The 22,172-nt window shown below is 44.1% G+C and overlaps 1 protein-coding gene across 1 annotated transcript in view; it reads left to right on the forward strand.

The window, feature by feature from the left end:
* The window catches only part of HTR7 (5-hydroxytryptamine receptor 7), a 42,567-nt gene that overhangs the window by 15,859 nt on the left and 4,536 nt on the right, over positions 1–22,172 (forward strand). Inside the window, exon 2 of the mRNA XM_028728543.2 lies at positions 14,752–15,501. Within this exon, the coding sequence (XP_028584376.2) occupies positions 14,752–15,501 (750 nt within the window). The remainder of the gene's footprint in view (positions 1–14,751; positions 15,502–22,172) is intronic.

Consider the following 22,172-nt stretch of genomic DNA (forward strand, 5'->3'; position numbering starts at 1 on the left):
TTGCAAGCCACGCAGCGAGAGCACTCACGATAACAAATTGCTAAGTTTCTGCAGTGCTTAAAAATAGTCGCAAACACTTCATAAACCGAGGCCAAGGCATTTCGCTCGGCAGGAAATGCTGCAACCCACGGTTTCACTTATCTCTCCGAAAGGTCATGATATTTCCCAGCAATGATTACTTTATAACAAGTCTCTGCCCTTTGTGTACGTATTGATATGAAGATGTCCCAACTTGTTTGAAAGTTACGGGACCGCTAGGAAAGGGCTTCAGAATTCACACCATTGACAAAACTCCCCACACCCCTTAGATTAAGGTTTATGTTCTTCCAAGATACTCCCAAGAAAAGAGTAAGTTAAATACATCTCACAGGTCGCTGTGCTCGGAGAAGGCTCAGCACAGAGAATACTATATTATTTTATTGTCAAGTTTCAGTTGCTCTGATTAGTTGGTTGAGCTCGTTGCAGAATGTTCTGGAACAAGACCACAGTCCAGCACAATGAAGAGCGCTTTAGCCTAGTTTTCTTCAGCGGTCTTCTCTGTGTTTGTCTGGAGCCATAAACCTCTTGAAAATAAAACTAATTATTTTAGGATGCTGCATGTGGATGTAAGCTTCTGAAAAAGGACTGAGGGTTCATGCACTTAAATTGGCAAAGTTAATCATTCTGAGAATCTAGATCTTTTCTAGCTGTCCTTGGCCAAAATCTCCATCAAGGCTGCGCATAATAGACACTGTATCATCAATATTAAGTGCATTGAAATGTAATTCAATCCATAAATGTAGATGCAGTTGGGAAAAGTCTTTTCTCTCAGATCGGATTGGCTAGTAACCATGAAGTGGAATATGGTGGATGTTGTTGTTGTTGTTTTTTAGGAGGCCAAGGGAAGCTTTTATCCAGAGCTCATTTGAGTTTCCTGGGACTGTCTGTGCCATTTTAGTCCTGCATACTTTGTTCCAGTACATTCTTTGCTTAAATGGCAAACCATAGCATAGTTTGTGTGGAATGATCCTTGGAGGGTCTGGTTATCCTACTACGTACAAGAATTTTCTTTCTTTTTATCAATGGTAAAAGCATGTCAAAGTGCAAGTAGATAAATAGGTACCGCTCTGGCGGGAAGGTAAACAGTATTTCCGTGTGTTGCTCTGGTTTGCCAGAAGCGGCTTAGTCATGCTAGCCACATTGTCTGCAGACAAACGCCGGCTCCCTCGGCCTATGGAGCGAGATGAGCGCGCAACCCTAGAGTCAGTCACGACTGGACCTAATGGTCAGGGGTCCTTTTTAAAATGGAATTGCTGTGCTGCTTCATTTTTGTCTATTGGGTACAGTGAAGGGAGCCTTCAGGCTTGTGAGATCTGTTTTGATGTTTCCTAGAATCCCGAGGTCCACCAACCAGAGCCAAGTACAGAATAGTGGCTGGATAATGAGAGCACAGCTATCAGTGCTTGACTTCTGGTTGAGCCCGTCAGGCCTCTGTAGCACAAGGTTCAACCAACATTAAAAACACCTCACCACTAGATACTGCTGCAGCTTTTCTTCACAGAGTTCATAATACAGGCCTCCTTCCGATCCAAAGGTTGGGCTCACTCAAAAGGCCTGAGACTTGACAGCTTCCTCTCCATTACACTCTTATCCACACACGTTTTGGCCACATTCACAGAGGACATTAAAAGCACTACAATGCCATTTTAAACAGTCATGGCTTCCCCCAAAGAATCCTGGGAGCTGTAGTTTGCTAAGGGTGCTTAGAGTTGTTAGGAGGCTCCTGTTCCCCTCCCAGAGCTACAGTGGTTTAATCACCACAGGGAACTCTGGGAATTGTAGCTCTGGAAGAGGGAAAAGGGGTCTCCTAACTTCTCTCAGCAATGGCTTTATAACACACTACAGCTTCCACAATGGGGATGCTGTTACAGTTTTTAGAATGGCATTTTCAGCAAGACTTATAATGGCTCTTTGTAAACCTTTTGCAAGAGCTTTGACCCTGACTACACCACACCCTTTCACCACCGATGTGGGACTTGGGATACTTGCACCAGTTGAAAGGCACAGCTCAAGTCACCCGCGGTCACGGTGGTCCATGGGTATTTTAAAGCAGCCTAAAAGTTCCTCAGAACTTGCCATTTCACAAGGCCAAGCTTAACTAAGGGTGTTTCTTGGAATGGCCCCACACCTCCCTTGGGAGTCTGCCTAATTCCTGCCACTTTTGTTGTTCTCCTTTGTGGTCAGGCTACGAAACATTGGCCGCAATAAAAGCCCAGCAGCCTTGGGTGTGTCTCCCCCCCCCAAGGGCAGTCTTAGCTCTGCTGCCCATTCAAAATAAAGGAATTTTTTCCTTTCCAAAATCCCTCATAAGTTGCACAGGCAATCTGGCACCTAACTAGACCATAGACTACATTCACCTTTGCATTTGATGTGCATATTTATATATATATACACAGTGGCACCTTGGTTTACAACCATAATCCGTTCCAGAGATCTGGTTGTAAACCAAAACAGGTTGTAACCCAAGGCGCACTTTCACCAGTGGGGCCTCCCCCCCAAAATTGGTTATAATCAAAAAAATGGGTTGTAATCCAAAAAAAGGGGACATGCACTTCCGGGTTTGACGTGGTTGTAATCCAAAGCGGTTGCAAACCAAGGTATCGCTGTATTAAAAAAAAGTGAATTGCAATGACTGGTGTAGAAACGTAATTAATGATATTTCAGTAACTATCAGCCTTCTCCCAGTTTTGCAGTCTGCATTTTTAAAAGCCCGCATGATGCATTTTATGCCCTGTCTAATTTGACCCCCAGGCCATTAGCATTTCTCTTACTCTGATTTTATTTTGTTTCAAAAGACCTGGCTGCTATATTCCTTAGTGCTATGCTGAACGGAAAAACAACAGCACGCCCCTCTCCTGAGATACCCCTTAGCCGGCTTCTTTATGAAAGTATCCAAAAACTCAGTTTATCAACTCCAGGCTGTAACTGTGAAGATCGATTCTAGAAAATCTTTAGGTGATTTAACAGGGAATGATTTTCCCCAGCCCCATTTTCTTTCACTGTTCTTTACACTGAGAAGAAGGGTAACAAAACAGTTTTAACATTTGTGTAGGAGTACAGAAAGCCAAGTTATAGTACAGATGAGAGACTAGTTGTGCCTCTATTTCCAGTCAGCAATTAAATATTTTTAAATTAAACATGTCAGTGGGTTGTTTTAAAAGTAATAAATTATTTCTAGCATGGGAGAAACATCCTGTAAGATTATGGAGATGTATCATTCCACCGGTCTGGGGGATATTATTCATCAGGAAACAAAAACAAATAGATGTGTGTTGAAGTATTGTTGTTTAAAAGAGAAAAATGGTCAAGAGTTAAAGGTTCAACAATTTACTGGGTTGCCAGGCCCAACCCAAAGAAACTACCTGTGACTTTAATAGCTTTTTTTTTTTTTTAGTACTGATGGCTTTGATCTAAAGTTGGTAGCTTAATTTTTATTCCTTCTTTTTCTCTACCCACCTCAGTTCATTCAATTATGGCACTTAAGACATAAGGTTCCGAGGCAGTCTCCAAAGGCCCTGTGTTAGAAATTAGCCAGGCGCCAGGTGCGTTTTGCAACTAGTGCGGGTCCAGTTGCAACCACATGGAGATTTCTAGATGCTAGATTGGCGACTGGGAAAGGTAAAGGTAAAGACAACCAAAGGTAAAGGTAAAGGACCCCTGGACGGTTAAGTCCAGTCAAAGGCGACTATGGGATGTGGTACTCATCTCACTTTTCAGGCTGAGGGAGCCGGCGTTTGTCCACAGACAGCTTTCCGGGTCATGTGGCCAGCAGGACTAAACCGCTTCTGGCACAATGGGACACCATGACGAGTACCAGAGAGCAGGGAAACACCGTTTACCTTCCCGCCGCAGCGGTACCTATTTATCTACCTGCACTGGTGTGTTTTTGAACTACTAGGTTGGCAGGAGCTGGGAAAGAGCAACGGGAGCTCACCCTGTTGTGTGGATTCAAACTGCGGACCTTCTGATCGGCAAGCCTAAGCGGCTCAGTGGTTTAGGCCACAGCGCCACCTGTAACCCAGGTTTAAGGTGCCATTTAGCGATTAGATTATATACCTGAGTTTCTAACACTGTCCACTTCTTTGCTCCCTGCTTACAGTAGCATCTCCCTACATCCCTCCAAAAGTGGCCCCTGTAGTTTGGGCTCTGGGACGGCACCCTGTTAGACAAAGTGGGCCTCTAGATGTGGAAGACCTTTGGCCCTCCAGATGTTGCTGGACTTCATCTCCCATAATTCTCCTGCCATTGGCCATGCTTGTTGGGACTTTGATGGAAGTTGTAGCTCTAGGTAACACCTAGAGATTCAAAGATTCAAAGATTCTCCACACCTGTTTTATTTTTTAATTCCTGCATGTACACTAATGTGTTACTGTGATCCTGTATTTTGTTGCTTCAGCACAGTCTAACTCCAGTAGGGGAGTTTCTGCATAGTTTTGTCTCAAGTTCACTCATTCGTATTGTTTTCTGTGCTATGTATATTTGGAAAATGGCACCATTGTTCGATGCTGGGGTTATATTTCTGGGTTCCTTTCCCTTCCTCCCCATGGTGGAACGAAGCACTCCTGTATCATTAACTTAGTGCTTTCTTGTGTTTTTATTGCCTTTTAATGGGAACATACAGCAATAATTGGCACTTAGAAAAATATTATGCTTTTAAGCAGCATGTATAACAATGGGAAGACATTCCATCCCAAAATATTACCGTCTTTCTCTATTCCTCTTTTGCTAATGAACGTAAAAGCTCTTTCCAAATTTCAAATGGTGACTCTGACTGCATTCCAAATGAGTCTTTGACTTAATTTTAGCTTTTGATATGTTTTAGCACAATTAATATGTTCTGGCCTGGTTTCTAGCTGGGTTTTCAAATGTGGCTATTGGTTACTTTCAGCTGTAGTCACTGAGTAGTTTTGTTGGTGGCTAAGGTGTGCTTGGGGGCATCAGCAGGCACCACATTGGTGACCCCCGAGCTATGGCATATATCTGTGAGCCTCTCTTAAAATGTCCTCTGGTCTTGATTTGGCAGTGGAATGCCTCTGGCTGACATCTCTAGTAAAAGCAGAAAAATCTCAACTCTTAACAGCTGGGCTTTTCCACTTGGAGGATGATTGATGCCAACATATAATTTGTATATTATGCTGGCTGTGTGACTTTCATTGTGAGTTACGGGGATCAAAGTGGATTTGCAGCTGGGTTTCTCACATCTAAATACCAATACTCTATGGTATCATTGGCCCTTAAGTTATGGACTCTGAAGCACCCTTCATTTTCGCAGGACTCAGAAAGTCCCTGGCATCTCCAGGTAGGGCTGAGAGTCCATGCCTGAAACTGTCAGTCCGTGTAGACAGTACTGAGCTTGATGAATCAATGGTCTGACTTGATGAATCAATGGTAAGGCAGTTTCCTTGTATCTGAGCAGGTACAACTGTCCACTAAGGCCTAATTAGTATGTCTGCTTCCTGTGCCATTTTGGTAATATTTGGAAGGAATCAATACAGGGGCAGAATGACCGATCCTGTTAGTTTTGTGCCAGCTTCGTTGAGTGATAAAAGAATTGAGCTTCTATCTGTGATATAATAGAAAGAAGGCACACCGTTTTATTGTAAAGATGGGCCACGCAATTATTCCCACACCCTTTATACCAAGGGTGGGAGCAAGACAGATCTCCAGGCTTCTATAGTCAGAGAAAACCTGGAACTCACCAGAACTGTGTTCCAGCACCTATTTTGTGCGTTGTGGCAGCCCCGTAGTGTTGTGGTGCTGTCCCCACTCAGGGCTGTGCAATGCGGGCAGTGGGCAGGGTGAGCCGGCGAAGAAGAGAAGTCCCGCCCCCCTAAAGAAAGCTCAACAACGTTGGGTGGGCACTCCCTGCAAAGTCCCGACACCCCTTTTTCTATAAAAAAGCCCTTTCTATAGTGTTTGTTTGTTTATATCATTTCCTTATGCCAGAAGGCATCATTGTGACTTACAGCAAACAGCAGAAAAGGTTCAAATCCCCACCCAGCCATGAAGCTCACTGGGTGACCTTGGGCCAGTCACTGCCTCTCAGCCTAACCTACCTCGCAGGGTTGTTGTGGAAATAAATTAGGAGAGGGAGAACCATGTATTCCACCTTGAGCTTCTTGGAGAAAGAGGTGGGTATGAATGCAATAAAGAAGTAAATATGATTACAGTGGTACCTCGGGTTAAGTACTTAATTCGTCCATTCTTAACCTGAAACTGTTCTTAACCTGAAGCACCACTTTAGCTAATGGGGCCTCCTGCTGCTGCCGTGCCGCCGGAGCACAATTTCTGTTCTCATCCTGAAGCAAAGTTCTTAACCTGAAGCACTATTTTTGGGTTAGCGGGATCTGTAACCTGAAGCATATGTAACCCGAGGTACCACTGTAATTAATAAAGATTATTTTTAAACAAATACAACATAACTGTCAGAGAGGCAAACTGCTGAGAACCAAGAATGACCATGCGCTAATTCCAAACAAAGCCCCTACTTTAGGGTTGCCGTACGTCTGGAATTTCCTGGACATAGCCAGGATTTGGCCGTCAGAAACAGTGTCTGGGTAGAAATCGTTCAATGCCTGTGAAAATCCGGATGTATGGCAACCCATGTTGGAAGTGTAGATTTTGGCAAATTTTGCAGCAACTTTTGTGTCTGGATTTTCACCTTTTCAAATATGGCAACTCTACCTAGTCTATCTCATCATGATCACCGTATGAATGAAGAAAGCCGATAAATAGCCCTCACTAGCCCTGTTCCACAACCTCCTTGAGTGCGTTTGGCCCAGCTTGAATGTCTCCTCGAAGTGCTTTTGGTCTGGTTAGACAATGGTGGGGTTTGAGGTGTGGGTGTTGTAGGTGCCTCTGGAATGTAGCCTGTTATACAAAGTTCAGGTCATAGACATAACATTGCCCCCCCCCCCCCGGAAGATTGTCCATTGGGGAAAGTTTCTCCTCCCTGCTTTATTCACTTATTTCATGTCCTGAGTGATTTGCGGCCTTCCACAGTGTTGATTGTGCTTCTATGGATGGCTCTCGAATTACAGGCATAGTTCAAGACTTTATATTTTCTGTGTTTGCTCAGGGAAGAACAAAGGCAAGTAATGGATAAAACAGCGCGCTGAAAATGACTCCACTTCTCCAAAGATAAATATTGTTACAGCTTTATCATCCAAGCTATGAAGTAGGCTGAGAAGGCTGCATTCATCATCTCCTACATCATCTGCATTCTAAGGAGTTTTCTTTTTAAAAGTCTTAGCATATTTCCTCCCCCCTAACCTTTCAGAAACTTAAATATATTGAGGAAAGGAGGAAGTATTGTTGGATATTAAATGCGTTACTACCAACAAAGCGAGGGTCGGGGGGTGGGGGAACCTGGAACTGGTCCGTAGGCCCAGTATCATTATCTTCCCCACCCCACCTGTCAATCACCTGACATTATGTCCGGTGGCCTTTATCTCTGCCTGCAGGGGTCAACAGAAGCCCCTTTCAAAGCACTGTCTAGAGCAGTGCTTTGAAAGCCTTTCCCAGTGGCTGGGGGGCCAGAGGTTCCCCACCCTTGGACTATGAGACAGTGTGTGTGCGTGCGTGCGCAAGAGAGAGAGAGATTTCGAAACCCAGCTTTCATTTCTGGGAGAAAAGGGTTTGTCCCTCCTTTCTATGGTTTCCACCTGCCTCCTTTGCCCCATGAGTGTGAAGGCAAATGGCCTCTGTGTCGTCATTGACATGTTCTGCTTCACAAAGGGGTCGGGAAATGCTTCTGCCTCAACTGAGCCCTAGTTTTCCCCACTGTCTGCTTTACCTGGTGGAGCAGAGTTCGTCCTGGCCAGCTGCATTTAACAGATGGTGCGGCTAGTGCTTAAGATAGTAGGGAGACAGAGCGACAAAATGACGGCAGGTCCCAGAGATCTAAGTTGGTGCATCACACTGTTTATATACTTCACTTACTGCTTTTGGGGCCAGGAATATTCATTGAACACAAGGCATGCTAACTGCAGTGCTGCTGGGGAACCTGATCCAAGCTGGCCAGTAGCCTCTTCATTATTTTCCTGGCGAAACACATGTCTGTCATGTCACCACTGCAGTCATAATCCTCTGTGTATGTGTGTGTGTGTGTGCTGTCTATGCCATTGTTTGTGTGCATATATTTCACAATGAACCATACTGCACTGAAACAATCTACTAAACAAAGGCAGCTGTTCAAACAGCTCAGGACTCGAGGAGTGTGTGCTTGTAGTGTTGGATGTTACTCTTGGCAACTGCATCTTGTTTGACTTGGGCTACAATCCACTCGCTTTCTCCTGATGAATGTCACAAGGCAGAACCCACAGTTGGATCGCCTCTCTCTTGTCACTTAAGGGAAGCCATTCTGTATCACCTGTGTTGAAGGGTGAGCAAGAAATGCCTGGAAAGCAGGTGGAGAATTTTGTGCTTTGAAAGGGAAGGGCCCTAGCTCAGCTTTGGATGGTGAAGGCTCCAGATTCAATCCCTGGCATCTCCAGGCAGGACACACAGAGAAAGAACCCTGTCAGAAACCCGGTCAGTCAGTATGGACAATGCCAGTGGCGTAACATGGGTTGCCTGTGCCCGGGGCTGCGTGGAGGAAGGGTGGGACGGAGTACACATGCACCTTCAACTGCCTAATAGTGTCTGTATCACCCAGAAGATTGCAGCTGCAGAGATAAGAAGAGTCACCTGGAGAAGTCACTTCCTGGTTTGCATAGAGAAGCGTTTTCAGCTTCTCATGCGCCTACCGTATTTTTCGCTCTATAAGACGCACCTAGTTTTGGGAGGAGGAAAACAAGAAAAAAAATATTTTGAATCCCAGAAGCCAGAACAGCAAGAGGGATAGCTGCGCAGCGAAAGTAGTGATCGCTCTTGCTGTTCTGGCTTCTGGCGCAGCCTGTATTCGCTCCATAAGACGCACACACATTTCCCCTTACTTTTTAGGAGGGAAAAAGTGAGTCTTATAGAGCAAAAAATACAGTATGTAAGAATAACAGAGAAATAAGTAGACCAGAGCAGGGGAATCTATGGGCAAAGATGAAGACGTGTCTATTATGAGAGGGTTTTAAAAAAATTTTTTATTCCATTTCATGATAAACATAGATACAAATATATATTCCAAGAAAAATGGTGAAAAACCAATAAGCACCTGCATGAATAAGAGAGGGGTTGGAAAAGCTCACTAGTGCAGAAAACAGAAAAAGGATAAGGAAAGGAGGCACAGCAATTATTTGCAGCAGACGTATTGGGAGTTAGAAGTAAATGGTTTCAAAACTCGGCATCTGAGGAAAGAAAGGGCAAAGGAGAAATCCTGCTGTGAAAGCACCTCCGCTGCCAGATTATAAACGACTTTTGAATGAAAGCGGAATGAAGAAGGATCTCGAAAGGGATGAAACGCTTATTTCTGAAGACGGAAATGAGGAAAATGAATAGCCAAGGAAACATACAGAGAGGTAAAAGGAAAATAGAAAGCCATGAGCAGTAGGGGAGCCAAATGAGAAGCGTGTGGATGACAGATAAATGGAGTAAATATATGTACACACACACAAGGCTTTTAAAAAGCCATTTGCAAGATAGGGGACTCATTAAAAAAGAATTCAAGACAATCACAGGGACAAAGAAAAGAACACAGGAAGTACAAAAAGACATCAACGCGGATCATATTAAAATTAGGAAAGGGAAAAAAACTGATGATGGAGTTGAAGCTAAAACTGAGATTTAGAGAAGAAAAGCTCCCCTATGTGTAATGTTTGCAAGGCCTGCTTTGATACAGCGTTTGGGTTTTATTGCATCACAATCTGGAGGTATTCCAGTCCAGGTTTTATCAGCTGCCTAAACAAAGAGTCTCTCTCCACTGGTTGGACTTCAGAACTAGGCAGTGGTGACAAATTCTGGTATGCCTCACTCTACATTTCCATGTTGAAATGGAAGGTAGTCATGCTTGCACTGACTCTGCACTGTCCTGAGTCCAGGAAGCACACCATCCCATAGAACATACAGTGGTACCTCAGGTTACAGACGCTTCAGGTTACAGACTCCACTAACCCAGAAATAGTACCTTGGGTTAAGAACTTTGCTTCAGGATGAGAACAGAAATCGTGCAGCAGTGGCACGGCGGCAGCAGGAGGCCCCATTAGCTAAAGTGGTGCTTCAGGTTAAGAACAGTTTCAGGTTAAGAACGGACCTCCAGAATGAATTAAGTTCTTAACCCAAGGTACCACTGTAATGTTTGTGATGGTATGGGCAGTAGTCTGGCTTTGGTAAAGAAAAGAAGAAAAAAGGTGCCTCTCAAGCTCATGAAGTAAATACTGTAAATCAATATATACAGTTGTACCTTGGTTTTCGAACAGCTTAGTTCTTGAGCGTTTTGTCTCCCGAACACCGCAGACCTGGAAGTGACTGTTCCGATCTGCAAAATATTTTTGGAAGTCAAATGTCCGATGGGGCTTCTGCGGCTTCCGATTGGCTGCAGGAGCTTCCTGCAGCCAATCAGAAGGTGCACTTGGTTTCTGAATGTTTTGGAAGTTGAACAGACTTCTGGAACGGATTCTGTTCGACTTCCAAGGTACGACTGTATTGCAACTCTGTGAGGGGTAAACTACAGTTCCCATGATTCTTTAGGAGGGGAGAAAATGTGTCAAGTTGCAGATCCTCTCTCAGTGATTTTCTGCACAGGGGCTGGTATATAGGGGTGTACAAATCTGCCAATTTTAGTTCTCTTAACTTGTCATTTTCCAGTCTTAAACACAGTGTTCTACATTTCTGCAACAATCTGTGGTCCAACCACCAAGCCCCTACCCCTAATGAAAATTCAACAGTGTTTCAGTGCAAATTTCTCCCAATACACATATCTTTGTATGCAATTTTGATTAACATAATGTATTTTTGCAAGCAATTTTCTCCAATATATATAATGCATTTTCCTATATTATTTCCACCAATATATGCATTTTTTTTGCACATTTCCCTCTAATATATGCATTTTCTGTACTTTCTGTACGGTAGGAAAACTGCATTGCAAAATTTGGAGAAGTGTGACTTTCAAAGGATAAAGGTGTTTCAGTTCACATATTGGTTCAATAACTGCAAATGAGGTAGATTCTTATTAAAAAGCAAACAAAAATCAAAATTCTTCCTTATGCCTACTGATACATGTATACATTTCTGTTCAGCCATTCTGCACACTTCCTGCAGAGTAGGTAACTGAATTATTTGCTTTGTGTTAAAGAAGAATCTTTAACACTGTGGGAGGCAGTGGAAGACAGGAGTGCCTGGCGTGCTCTGGTCCATGGGGTCACGAAGAGTCGGACACGACTAAACGACTAAACAACAACAACAACAACAAAGAAGAATCTTAATTTTCAAGCTTAATCGAATGTATATATTGAGGCGAATGGTTTGAGGCATACAAGATTGATGCTGTTTTTATCTTGCAGCTGAAATAAAAGTATTAGTGGGACTAGTTTGATGTGTTTTTATGTAGATTAATGTATTTTAATTTCAAATAGCATATTTTGTAGAACCAATATAGTTTTGCACTGACATGTCTTTCTCAATCTAATGCATTTTAATCACGTCGCTCTGTTGCTTGTGCGATTTCTCAAAAATACCTGAATGCATTAACTTTCATTAGTGGGCACTTCAGAAATATATAATATACATATGATTGACCTTAAATGGGACTGTTTTTAACCCTTGGCCACTTATATTAAAAAAATAAAACTCTGTTAGGAAATGGCTAGATGTTCATTAACCTTCCTAAACCTTAAAAAATAAAGGATTGGTGGACATTTTACTACCCCAAGCCAATTTCTAATGTATCTAATGTGCTGCTAGTGTGTGAAAACAGTCAAGATCCCAAGATCCCAAGATTCCCAGGCATGCACCTCCAGATGGTGGAGACATTGGGTGCCATTCTGGTCCCTGGGAATCTTCACTTGGCGTCAAGTGATTGATAAAGCTAAAGGACCCCTGACAGTTAAGTCCAGTCACGAGCGACTCTGGGGTTGTGGCGCTCATCTCGCTTCACTGGCCGAGGGAGCCAACGTTTGTCTGCAGCATGACTAAGCCACTTCTGGCAAAACCAGAGCAGCGCATGGAAACACTGTTTACCTTCCTGCCAGAGCGGTACCTATTTATCTTGCACTTGACGTGCTTTCAAACTGCTAGGTTGGCGGGAGCTGGGACCGAACAACAGGAGCTCTCCCCATTGCGGGGATTCGAACCGCCGACCTTCCGATCGGCAATCCCTAGGCTCAGCCAGGCGCATAATGTGCCTGGCGCCTGGTGATTTTCTAATGCTGTTGGACTCCCAATTTCCATCAATCCTGACCACTGGCTGGGATCGGAACCCAAAAAACATCTAGATGGCATCATATTGGCTTAGCTTATAAAGTGCCACAAGATTCTTGCTTGTTTTTGCAGGGACAGATGGGTGCTGCTTTCCCTCTGAACATAATTCCAAACTGTTGAACTGTCCCATCAGTCTGTCTTGGCAAAACTGTCAAGAAACGTGTGGAACTGCAGGTGAAACATAAGCATTTGTTTTATTCTTACCCTATTCCAAAAGCTGCCTGTTCCTTAACAGCAGGGAAGGGCTTACCTGTGGCTTTTCAGATACTGTTGGACTCCAACTCCCATCAGCGCCAGCCAACATGAACAACAGCCAGAGATTATGGGATTTGTAGTTGTAGATGGAAGACGCCAGGTTACCCACCCAATGCTGAGTAGCATTATAAATGGTGTTAGCTTCATGAATTCTTCCATCTTGTAAAGCTTCTTTTTAATGCTGTGGGTGGGATGGAATCTAAAAACACTTGGACGCATTTTATTTAACATAGAAACCATTGATATGAGAATTAAAGCAAGCGCCCCTTTCATGCAGTGAAATGACCACAGAATGCTCCTTTGTTTCAAGTCATTGTAAGCTAATCAAACCGTGGAAGAAATCTGTGCGTTCCAAAATAGTCCCCGTAAGAAGCGTGACTCAATAATGCTGCGAAATGCCTTTATTCATTTAAGCAGAACGAAAACATTTAACTCTCTTTGAAATTGATTTTGCCGCATTTAGAACATTTATAAATACCAAAGACTAGCATTTTCATTGAAGCTGTTGCTTTATTCTGCTTTGAAGAATCACACCCCAACCCCCGCTCCACCCACATGCAAATTTTTAAAGGCAAGGTTTGAAATGTTGGGGGGGGGGGAGCCCACAGAAGTATTAGGGAGAATGAACTCAAACCAAACATGGAATGAAAACCGGACCCAATCTTTGTTGCTGAATCAGAACCAGTGGAGACTGATCCATCAGGGAGAATCTGGCATTGCCCCACCAGCCTCAGCCAGCCCCCACTTGCCTACCTTCTTACTTTCAACTTTTCTAAGGGGTGGCACTTGGCTGTCCTTCATCTCAGCTTTGTCCTTGTCTATCTTAGCAGGAAGAAGGATGGGAACAAATGTTGCCTGTCAGTCACTCTGGCTCCACCTTCTCTTGGCCTCCCTCCCAGCACCTTACCAGTCCCAATGGCTACTACTGGCCACCACTATCCTGAAGCCCTCTCTGTGTTGTTGTTTAGTCGTTTAGTCATGTCTGACTCTTCGTGACCCCATGGACCAGAGCACGCCAGGCACTCCTGTCTTCCACTGCCTCCTGCAGTTTGGTCAAACTCATGCTGGTAGCTTCGAGAACACTGTCCAGCCATCTTGTCCTCTGTCATCCCCTTCTCCTTGTGCCCTCCATCTTTCCCAACATCAGGGTCTTTTTCAGGGAGTCTTCTCTTCTCATGAGGTGGCCAAAGTATTGGAGCCTCAGCTTCACAATCTGTCCTTCCAGTGAGCACTCAGGGCTGATTTCCTTAAGAATGGATAGGTTTGATCTTCTTGCAGTCCATGGGACTCTCAAGAGTCTCTCTCTGTAGAGCCTAAAATAATAGTTATAGGTGCCAATGCAGATCCTCCCCCCCAAGGCAAAACCAGTTTCAAAGGAGGATTATCCTCGGGACAAAGGAAGGGAAGGAAAGGTCTATATTTTCCCACCCTGCGCTCATGTTTGCTCTGAACCTGGTAATTATCATCCTTCCCAGTGCATGCTATCTGCATTTTTTTTAAAAAAAATACCTACCCATTGAATGTCTAGTTTGGCTCTGACCATGAAGACAATCAGCCTCTGAGTAGAAATGGGAAAAGACAGCATTTATGTATGCTCGCACTTGCTACAGCGTTCAGCCTGTTTTTACATTGTGGAAGCCTTTCTCTCGATCCTTTGACCTAAAGGCCAACCAGTATGGAGCTGTATACAGTACCGGACAATTGCAGTCCTATTTTGGTATTTCCCATCATGCAACTCCCAACTCCCATTAGGCCAAACCCCTGAAGATGGGTTGCTGTAAAGCACACTTAAAAAGCTGTGCAAAAGAAACCAAAAACTGGAATTGTTTCATGCAAGAGAGAGAGAGAATAAAATCTGGTTGGTGCATGCATTACCTTTTACTCTCCTGCTTGCTAGTTACCCTAGAAATTGGGTGTTTTAAAGATCCATGCTGGTATGAAATGCAAACTCCTTGTTTCATCTTTTGTTTGCAGGTCAAATTCTTATTACTAGCTACAGTTTAGCCTGCGGGGCTCCCCACTGCAAGTTACAACAGCAGTGGTTTTGCCCGCAAACTTTGTAACTAACGAAAGGCACACTAACTCTGCTTTCTCTCTGCTTTCTAGGTACCTTGGCATCACCAGGCCCCTCACCTATCCTGTAAGGCAGAATGGGAAGTGTATGGCTAAAATGATCCTGAGCGTGTGGCTGCTGTCGGCTTCAATTACTTTGCCGCCCCTCTTTGGCTGGGCTCAGAATATCAACGACGACAAAGTTTGCCTCATCAGCCAAGACTTTGGTTACACCATTTATTCCACGGCGGTGGCGTTTTACATCCCCATGTCCGTGATGCTTTTCATGTACTACCAGATCTTCAAAGCCGCCAAGAAGAGTGCGGCCAAACATAAGTTCGCCGGTTTCCCCCGCCCTGAAGAAAACGAAGGGATCGTTTCAGCGAACGGCATCGCGAAACTGCACAAGGAATCGGAAGAGTGCACAAATTTTTCGCGGCTGCTTAAGCACGAGCGGAAGAACATCTCCATCTTCAAGAGGGAGCAGAAAGCTGCCACCACCCTGGGGATTGTTGTCGGGGCCTTTACGGTGTGCTGGCTGCCGTTTTTCATACTTTCCACCGCCAGACCCTTTATCTGCGGGACGTCTTGCAGTTGTATCCCGCTGTGGGTCGAGAGGACATTTCTCTGGTTGGGTTATGCAAACTCTCTCATCAACCCCTTTATATATGCCTTCTTCAATCGGGACCTGAGGACAACCTATCGCAATCTGCTGCAATGCAGATATAGGAATATCAACCGTAAGCTATCGGCCGCAGGCATGCACGAGACCCTGAAGCTTGCTGAAAAGCCAGAGTTTGTTCTGTAAGGTCATTTTGCCTTTTATTACACTTATTTGCTGGTTCTTTGTGTAAGCATTCTCTTGCAAGTAACACCAAATACAGATAAGAATGATTGTGTCTGATTGCAGATTATTCTTTTTTAGTTGAAGATTTCTCTCAGTGTTATCCCAGTTTGTTGTGGCTTTCCCCTCAAGAATCTGGAGAGAATGCTAAGAATTAGAGTTCCCTTTTCTACCCAACTACAGTTGCATCAGAAAGACAGAATAACAACTAAATAAGATCATGTGTGAGTGCTTAGCATCATCGTAGTATTTGGATACCCCAGTACCAAAATTCTTTGTATTAAAACAGTTGTATGTGAAGAGGGTGGGTTGTTGTTGTTTTTTTAAAGATAGTGAGCATCTTAATTTAGGATCTCTGTCTGAAGATCTTCTAGTGTGTAGCTATACAAAACTGTGTTACTCCAAACTTGGTAGCTGCTTATACTTTTTTCCCCAGGAGAGCATAACCACAAACTAGCCATCAGGCCTAATAGTTGTGGGCACATAGCTGTTGTTTTTAAAGCTCTACTTTGTGATTGGATGCTGCCATTGATTGGCTCCCATTGTTATTTCCTGCACTCCTCAGATTACCAGCAAAATCTGGTGAATGATCCATGGAGCATTTTGTCCAAATGATTAGGTGCATGCCTGCTTGATGTCTTCTAGGCTTATTTTTCACTGTTTCTTGAAGTTTAGCTTGACAATGCATTTAGAAAGCATAAGACTTTCGTAGGACAGATGGACCCCAAATAAACAATAGTTTTGCTGATCACAGCCTACGAGCAGAATCTCAACATTATTTACTTTGAGTCAGTCCCAAAGACTTTTTATAGAATAATAAGTGGATTTGGGATTGCAGGGTCCACTGAGGCTAACTGTTGCAAAAGATTCATCTTTGAACACTGGGATCTTGACCAAAATCCTTGCTGATCCTGTATTGAAGAAGCAGTGCTCTCTTGAGAGCTTTGGTATGTTACTATTATTTGAAATCATTGGAAAGACAAACATAGACAACAGGGTGAATTGTATAACTGGGGTGAGGAACTTTTGGTCCGCCAGATGGCAATAGACTCCAACTCTCATCAGCCCCAGGCAGCATGGCCAATAGTAACAGGAGGGGCACAGGTTCCACAGTCCCATTGTATATGATGTGATTCAGAGGGCCATTTTAGGCATCTACAAAAACATGCGCACTTGCAGTAGCGCATAGATAGCCAGTGCTGCTGACTACAACTCCCACCATCCCTGATTATTGGCCATACTGCTCAGGGCTGATGGGAGTTGTTGTCCAAAAAATCTGAAGCTATGACGTTGGCTTACCCCTGCACTAGGATATCATTTTCTCTCTCTTTCTTTTCCTTTTGGCAGCAGAACTTGGTACTCTGCTGGGCTATTTCTGGTGCTACCCTGCATTTGGGGGACAATCTGTTCAGTAGCAGAGTGGTCTCAAAAGCCTGACTGCACATACCAACTTCTCTGCATAGCCCTCTGTCCATGTTGCGTAGATAAGGAACAGGATGTCTCCCTCCTCTGCTGTTAGTGGGAATGAGGCCTGTGTGATCTGTTCAGGTGTTTGCTCAGGTGGCCTATTGGCAGGACTTTGCTGAAAGCATCTGCTTCTTTGTAGGAAAATTGGCCCTGTGTGCTCTCTCGCTCAGCCATAATTCTGAAGAAAGGAAGTTATTGTGCTCTCCCTCTCTCCCTTATTGGGGGCATGAAAGCTATCAAGTGAAAGTAATACTAGGCACCAGAACATGATGAACAATGGCAGGAGTGATGTCAGGGTTGTTGCTTTCAGATAATTTTTGTTTTATGTTTTGCCCAGGTAGAGTTTCTTGGGGGTGTGGGGGCAGAGGAATTTGCTTTCGCATTGTGGCATTTTGATATATTTATTTACTGTTGTTTTATTGCATTAGTTTTATTTTATTTTATACTTTTGTGCACTGTTCTGGAATATTTTGATGAAGGGTGGTTAATAAATATTTCAAACACTAATATGTATTTAGAAGGATGTCTGTTTAGAAATACAAGTTGGTTTCCTTAAGACATGCAGTTTCTCTGCATTGCTTTCATGAGTGGTCTTCAGAAAACCTCATTGGCTTTGGACATCCCTAGAAAGTGGGGTGCGGGTGGGGGATCCCGGGAACAATGAGTGGCATGGCTACCATCCAGCAGCATCGCCCGGGCACTCCTGCTGCCTTCTGCCTGGCAATTTCGGCCACTAAACTCAGCCTGCCAACGTCCACAGGTTTCATCTGTTCATGAATATCCACCACTTTCCTTCCACACATCACCTTCGAGCACATACACGCATGATTTGCCTCAACACACACACACACACACACACACACACACACACACACACACACACCAGCTGACTTCATGAAGAATGCCAACGGACTCATGCACTCATCTTTCACGCTCCACTCATTCACATTAGTACTCTGGCTTTGACTCACAAATAACCACTGGCTTCTGTCAACGGACTTCTGAAGATGAGCTTCAACCAAGCTTACATCTGCAAACATCAGCCTGCTTCCGCCTTACGGCACCTAACAGCTTCCGAATGTGAACTCCACTGGCTTCCATCCACCAACACCTGCCAGCTTCTGCTAGGTCCCTCGCCAGACACCGGCCAGCTTGCTACCATGGATATCAGCCACCTTCCCATGATTCCACTCATTTGCAATCCCACTCAGCAAGAAAATTTGCCTTATTATAGCACTCTGTAGCCAGATGACCACCACCTTCCATTTGCCCACTCGCTTCCTCCACATGGAAGAAGATCAGGCAATGAGGCATGCCACAGCGGGGTCCCCGCTGTGTCCTGGTGAGGAAGAGGACTTTAAATCAACAGACCTTTTGCTTGGCTCACCTTTGTATTCACTCACCTGCTTTGTGCTTTTGTGATGTCACCAAAGTCCTGGGTGTGCGCCTCAGCAGTGATCTATTGATGCGCTTATTATTAATAAGGGTTTCTAGCCCACCCTTCGTCTGTAGTGATACCAGGGAGAAGTACACCATAAAACTAGGGTTCTGGGACCTTTTCCAGTGCATTGACCACATTTCCTTGTGGGCAACCATCCGGGCTCTGTATGCGAGTGGCAGGTAGGGTCCGAGGCAGAGAGGAGCGAAGCAATGGATGCGACTCTTACCCTCGCACAGTAGGCTCTAGTCCAGCTGTACAAAAGCCAGAGGTTTCTACACACACACCCCTCCATATTTCCTTCTAGTTAAGCAGGAACCATTATCACAGTTCAGGAAAACATTCCAACCAGGTGAAAGCAATCGAGGAAGGTGTGGAGCAGGGCCAGGAAGTGGGGAATGGCCTTGGGGAGAGTCCTGGGTGCCAGACAGAGGCCCCAATAGGCTGAAGGTTTCCCACCCATGCCATAAAATTGAAGATTAAAAAAACCCCTCCACCCTGCCACTGGGTTATTTGAGACTACCCTAAAACTTAGCATCATGGGGGAAGATCACCTGGAAAGTATGTAGACGTAAGTGGGGATGCTGGTGAAATTCTTCATGTTCATTTTTCAAAGTATCTCCACCTATTTGTTTACATTGCTGTTTAGACCACATGCAAGCATAGCTTTTGATTTTCCACTCCACAGATGGTGTTCCATATTTGTTCAGGGTAAGAGACGTGCCAAATGATTTGAAATAAATCTGCTGCAGGCAGTCGCTGAGCTGAGGATTTGCTTATTAAATGGATGAAGCCGTTGCTTTATCAGAGGCACTTGTTGGCAGGAAAGGGGGAAGACCGCGGTGGTTGTTTTCTTTTTAAAAATGCTAAATGACTCCTATCGAGCTTCAAAATTCATTGTGGGTCCTAAAGGTAGGATTTATCAGGGCCTACTATCCTGCGGAGTTCATGCTTTGGCTCTTTAGGTAAACAAGCCAAACTGTTTATTTCAGAGATAGTTTGGGGAAAGTAGGTAAACTAAACAACCTATGTTGTATGAAAAAGAATCTGTTTCAGCCCACATTGCAGCTCCTTCTATCATTTCTTTTGGAAATGTGGACAGTCCTGGTGTGCAGAAGAACTGCAGCTGAGGGATTCCCCCGCTGCCCATGTAGTTTTGGGAAAGGCCCGTTCTTCCAGATTTGCAGTGGCCTCTTTTTAAATTTCTTAGCCTACATCCAGAATGTTCTGCTTGTAACCTACAGCTGCTGCCTTCCTGAGGCTGTCACAGCCTTGGCTCCTCCTCTGTTTGATTCTGCTGGGTCGCTGACCAGGGCTTTCACAAGGGGACAGCTTCTGTCCTTTGTAAAAGATTGCAGTCATTTGCATGCATTACTTGGGAGTTAGCCCCATTGAACTTGCAGCCCAACCCTATGCAGGTTTTACTTGGAAAATAAGCAAGCCTGCATAAGCTGGCAGCCTCCGTGAGACTTTGCTTCTGAGTAAACATGCATAGAGTTGTAAGAGATCTAGAGTAGGCCAGGAATCCTGTTCCAGCCAGTGGTGCCATCAGGGGAAGACTTGGGGGCAAATTTCCAAGGCTCCCAAGGCAGCAGGGCTGGCTTATACCACATTTTCAGTAGTAAGTAAAATAATGCAAAGTTACCTAACTGCACTGCTTGTTCTTTCTGGAATGATAAGCTTTGTATAAGAACATATTTCAATTTCTAACAGGCAAACACATGGTTCTTACTGATGGTCAGTCATTCTTAACATAAAACGCTTAAAAAAGAGAGTACTTTTTGGTTCATTTTGTCTTGTTTCATTTACTGACCTTTATTATTTATTATTCCTTCCTTCTGAAACTAGTTTTGACCTTGGATAAAACCACGTGGTTAGTTAATTTCATTTCTGATGCCTATTTTCATTTTGATTTCAAAACTTAAGCTTGTCTGTTTTCTAATAAAATGAAAGCCAAACCCTGCGTGCATCGTATTCTGACGTCTGTTGCAAATCTTCACCCTTCAATGTGCTTGGTCGTGTATCACCTCCTGCCCTTCCCCACCAGAATAGGATGCTTAGACTGATGGGGGTACCAAAGAACATACTGTGTGTGTGTAATGGGGGTTTCCCCCTGCTGATATGCCTGCTTGTTTGTGTCCTTTAGGGCAAAACTACACCCTACTACAAAGAACATGGAGCTGCTTCTGAACACACCATCCCTGGGTTGACTCTTGTCCCCACCCCCAATCATTTCACTCAACTTAACCCATATCCCTACATCATTGCAGTGTGCATTTTTCCAGCCCACTCAAAACTTACCCGCTGATGGAAGGAAATGCACTTTGTAATGACTTTGTGGGCATAGCACATGTTAAACCAGATGTTTATGGAGAGAAAAGGAAGCCCCATTTTCTGTGTAGCATGTAGTTCTACCCTTAGGGCTAAATCCTGAATCTCTGTACGTCCAATTGGCTGGGCGTTGGACAGTGAAACACTTACTCTCTATCAGAGAATGCATGCCATCTCCTCTGTTTCCTCAAAAAAGTAAGCAGAGAGAAATGAATTCCACCTTCAAAGGACCATTGGTAGGCTTGAATGACAGAATACTTGGTAGCCTTGAGGACAAATACCCCTCTGTTGCATATGGGGGGGGGGGGGAAGGATTCTGTGTGCAAACTATTGTTGCACATGAAACTGCAAATACTCCTCTATATTGACTCAGCTCAATCTTGGGTTTGTTTTTTAACCAGCGCTGGAGAAAGTGGCAGGATTTGGCCTTTGTCTTCTTTCACTGTTGTGACAGTGTTGCTTTACGTACGTCAGTAAACAGAGCTAGAAAAGTACTTCCAGTTCCTAAGTGCCTTGTAATGCAAGTGAGGGCTTGTCCAAGAGGTGTCCCCCTTGCCCATCTCCTTTCCAAGGGAAAAGCTGCTCTTTCGTGATAGAGCAGAACAACTGGCAATCTGGGGGAAACCTGAATTGCTGTTTGCTCTGACTGAGCAGCAAAGAGCAGTTTTCCCTGGGGGAAAGCAGTGAGACAAGAAGTGTGGATAAGTCCTCAGTGCTCATTTGCTCAGAAGATAGTTTCACTGCGTCTGGTGGGACTTACTCCATCCCTTGCAAACATGTTTTGGACCACAGCCTTAAATGTCTTTTGAGCTCTACCCACAATTGTTGGGCACTCTTTGCATGCTATTATTAGATGAACAAGAATAATTTTCAACACCTCTGTGTTGGCACTTAGTTTCAGTGGGAGGAAGTCTTTCTTCTCGCCAACCTAGCTAGAAATCTTTCCATACGGGAACTTTCCAGAAAGCTGAACTCCATGTTGCCACAAGCAAGCCCATGTTTCCAAATGTGTGACTGTCAAGCTTAGCATAGGAAGAGGGCAATTAGCAAAGAGGAGGTGCTTCCAGGACCACTGTTCTCCCTAAATAAATGCCCATCTTGGGATGTTTATTCCACCCAGAAAATGGTGTATTTCTATTCTTGGAGTACAGTTGGAGGAAAAAACAGGTTTAATGGAAAGTATTAAACATCTCCTGAAGACCCATCTATTTCAGAAGGTTTCTGTGGCTCATAAGATTGATCACATAGCTCTATTTTATTATTTATTGATATTTCACAGAATGTTTTATTCATGTGTTCTTTGGTTTTACTTACGTATTTCTTTGTATTTCTGATTATAATGTTGAATATAGAGGTGGAGAATCCCACTCATTTTACTCAGAAAAGGGTAATGCT

The sequence above is a fragment of the Podarcis muralis genome, chromosome 6, assembly GCF_964188315.1.
Source record: "Podarcis muralis chromosome 6, rPodMur119.hap1.1, whole genome shotgun sequence".
NCBI classification, from domain to species: Eukaryota; Metazoa; Chordata; class Lepidosauria; order Squamata; family Lacertidae; genus Podarcis; species Podarcis muralis.